Source organism: Nicotiana tabacum, chromosome 13, assembly GCF_000715075.1.
Source record: "Nicotiana tabacum cultivar K326 chromosome 13, ASM71507v2, whole genome shotgun sequence".
Classification (NCBI taxonomy): Eukaryota; Viridiplantae; Streptophyta; class Magnoliopsida; order Solanales; family Solanaceae; genus Nicotiana; species Nicotiana tabacum.
In genome coordinates this window covers 2,271,984-2,275,666 of record NC_134092.1, presented here as the reverse complement: position 1 = coordinate 2,275,666, position 3,683 = coordinate 2,271,984, and the positions used below count along the sequence as shown (strand labels likewise).

The 3,683-nt window shown below is 35.8% G+C and overlaps 1 protein-coding gene across 1 annotated transcript; it reads left to right on the top strand.

Moving 5' to 3' along the window:
* The first annotated feature begins 557 nt into the window (after positions 1–557).
* Positions 558–3,683, top strand: LOC107764429 (F-box protein PP2-A13-like). Its single transcript, XM_016582993.2, has 3 exons — positions 558–977; positions 1,420–1,538; positions 2,460–3,683. Exons 1-3 carry the CDS (start codon positions 654–656, stop codon positions 2,881–2,883), a joined length of 867 nt encoding a protein of 288 aa, XP_016438479.1. The 5' UTR covers positions 558–653; the 3' UTR covers positions 2,884–3,683.

Genomic DNA, 3,683 nt, shown 5'->3' with positions numbered 1-3,683 from the left:
TTACAGATTCGGCCGAACCCATTAATTTTAGTCTAAACTCTGTATTTGTTCTAAGAAATTCATTGAATATATACAAATTATTAATTTAAAACTCAATAACTTAAAATGACTAAAATCTAGAACCCGTAAACTTTAAATCCTGACATGCAAGGTCCCATAAACTAGAGGCGAATGTAGAGTACCGGTACAAACAATGACGGATCCAGAATTTTCATTAAGGGATGTTAAAATATAAATAATTAGATATATCGAAAAGTCAAGGGGAATCAACGCATAGCAAATATACATAAAATAAAATAAAATAATCTACAAAAATAGTGTAATTTTTCGGCGAAGGAATATCGCTTAACACCCCTTGCTTCAATGTGGCTCCGCCTCTGGCTACAAATTCATCTGAACGATCCGTACTTTTCTCATATAGTATAAACTTATGTAGAAAAATTGCTAAAATTATAAATAGTATACTCAAGTGAGGTAATATGGGGAAGATTGTGTATACCTCTATCTTTTATAAATAAAGTGATTATTTTCGATACAACCTCGACTCATACCAAACATGACATTTGAGACAAGGTCCCAAAATTTAACACCTATAAAAAAGAACCAATATTTCTCTTCGTTTCTACATTTTTTCTACTTCTCTTTTGCTTCTCATGGGCGCTAACTCTTCTTCCATAGACTCAAACTCTGCTAATGGCTCAAACCATCCGCCATTGAAAACTAAGCTTGAAGATATACCAGAAGCTTGTGCTGCTCTTATTCTCTCTTATTTGGATCCACCAGAAATCTGCAAATTAGCCCGTCTTAGTCGGGCCTTTTCGGCCGCTTCTTCTGCGGATTTTATTTGGGATTCCAAATTGCCCTCCAATTATCGGTATATTCTCGAGGAATTGCTGGCCATGAGTATTGCAGGCATGGGTAAAAAGGACATTTTTGCAAAGCTTTCCCGGCCCAATTCTTTTGATTCTGGCACAAAGGTCTGTTTTTTTTTTTACATTGTTTTCATTTGGTGAAACGGTAAACTTGTCTCCGTGTGATATATAAGTTATGTTGTCCGAACTCTTTAAAATATTTTTCCATATCGGATCCTCCAATACACCACTGTTGGAGGATCCGACACGCACGCACAGGGGCGGATGCACCGTACGGATCAACTGAACCCAGTACTTTCGACACGGAGTATAAATTTATGTGTAAAAAAATATTAAAATTAAAATAAATAGTAGATATGAACTCATAAGCTTAAATGTTGAACCCATAAAACTAAAAAGTACCCCTTGTAGTGCGGCACTTCTTCGGACTCTACGTGAATGAGGGGTACTTTGTGCACCGGACTGCCATTTTTTCATTTGCTTATGAATTTTTATTAAAGTAAAGAAATGTTAAATCTTAGAGTTGATTTTTTTTTTGGTAATTCAGGAGGTATGGATTGATCAGAATAATGGAGGGGTTTGTTTGGCAGTTTCAGCTAAAGGAATGACGATTACCGGAATTGATGATCGGAGATATTGGAATCATATTCCGACAGACGAATCAAGGTATGTTAATTTACCTGTTATTTTATGTACTTATTAGAAATGATGTTTTTGAGTTTTTTTTCGTCATATATTGAGATTGAAAGCTAAACAATGGTTTGGTTGTGATAATGATCTGTTTTGCTATGCATATCCAATTTTATAATGTGATTCGGACCTCTTAATTTTATTTCTATGGAAGCACACCTTATAATCATATAATGAACATTAATGGAATTACAAAAAGAAAGCCTTTTTAAGGGAAAAAGTCTAATTTTACCCCTGCGCTGTCTGAAATTGCTCAATTTTTTCCTTCCATTAAACTTTAATCAATTTATATTCTTGGGTTAGTAAATACTGCCCTCGTCCCAATTTATATAGCAGTGTTCGAATTTTGAGAGTCAAATGAGTTTTTATTTGACCATAATTTTTTAATTTTTTATGTCTTTTAAATATTTTTAATTATTATTTATTGTGACTTAGATTAAATTTTATTTAATTTTCAAATATGTAATTTTATTTCAGAAAAATATAAAAATTTTATGTCCAAATTTACAGTTAAAATACTCTCAAACTCCGCAAACCGCCACACAATTTGAGACGAAGGATGTATCTTGTATTTACCCTTGCCTTTAACGAAGCTCCCATACGAACTGAGTGGACCCCAGTTATTTAAATTCTTTGACAAATAAGTTCCAAATTTGCCTCACTGTTTTCGAATGTGATCTAAACTAACCCTCAACTTCGGGCATCATTACGGGTCAAGGACCAAAAAAAATGAAATTTTTTCCTAATAACAAGGTAATATTAGACCAAAAGTTAAGTAAGAAAGTTGCTCAACTTCGGATAGTATAGGAACAAACCTGACCTTTTTCCCCTTTTAATTCATTTATAAAGTTGATTGGACCTAATTTAAGGTACTTATTTTTCTTATTCTTCATGTAGATTCGGAATTGTCGCTTACCTTCATCAAATCTGGTGGGTTGAAGTTGATGGAGAATTAGAGTTCCAATTTCCTGCAGGGACATATAGTGTATTCTTTAGACTTCAGCTTGGCAAATTTACCAAGAGGTTGGGACGTCGAGTCATCACTAACACTGAACAAGTTCACGGCTGGGATTTAAAGCCCGTGCAGTTCCAGTTAACAACGTCTGATGGTGGATGTGTCATGTCCAAATGTTATCTAGACAATGTAGGAACTTGGGTACATCACCATGTGGGAGATTTTGTGGTTAAGGATTCCGCGACCATGACAAAGTTAAAATTTTCTTTGATGCAGATTGATTGTACACACACTAAAGGTGGTTTGTGCGTAGATTCTGTGTTAATATGCCCGATAAGTTTAGCAAAAGAGTTGAGATCTTCCTGATAGTTTCATAACAACCACATTATTATTTGCCCCCAAGACTTTGGTCTAGTGGTAAGAGCGCAACGCGTGATGAGTGGGTTAGGTGCATGTCACGGGTTCAAAATCTGCCGCAGATAAAAGTTTGGTATTTAAGTGGAGAAAGGTAAAAGGACGGGTTCACCATCCATCGAATTTTGAACCGTCCGCCAGTTAACGACGTCTGATGGTCGATGTGCCATGTCGAAATGTTATCTAGACAATGTAGGAACTTGGGTTCATCACCATGTGGGAGATTTTGTTGTTAAGGATTCCACGGTCATGGCAAAGTTAAGATTTTCTTTGATGCATATTGATTGTACACATACTAAAGGTGGTTTGTGTGTAGATTATGTGTTAATATGTCCGATTAGTTTAGCAAAAGAGTTGAGATCTTCCTGATGGTTTCATAAGGATGATCTTTTGCGCCCAAGCCTTTGGTCTAGTGGTAAGAGTGATGAGTGAGTTAGACACACGTCAACTGTTGAAAACCTGCCGTAGACAAAATTTGATATTTAAGTGGAGAATGATAGGTCGATTATCCACCAAGTTTTGAACCGTGCCCCACTATCCTCGGGGATTTCTTAGTTATAACAAAAGTGGCATATGATCTTTGGGAGCCAGAATGTTTTTGCTCTAAGAGTTAAACCAGTGTGTATAGTTTGCTTTTGCTGATTTCTTCTTTTTATACCCTTTTTGTTCTGCCTCGTTGAAGCTCTCTCTTTATTTGTCCTTCCAGTAGTAGTTCCTATTTGGAGTCTGGAGCTTCAGATTTTGTCCTGTAC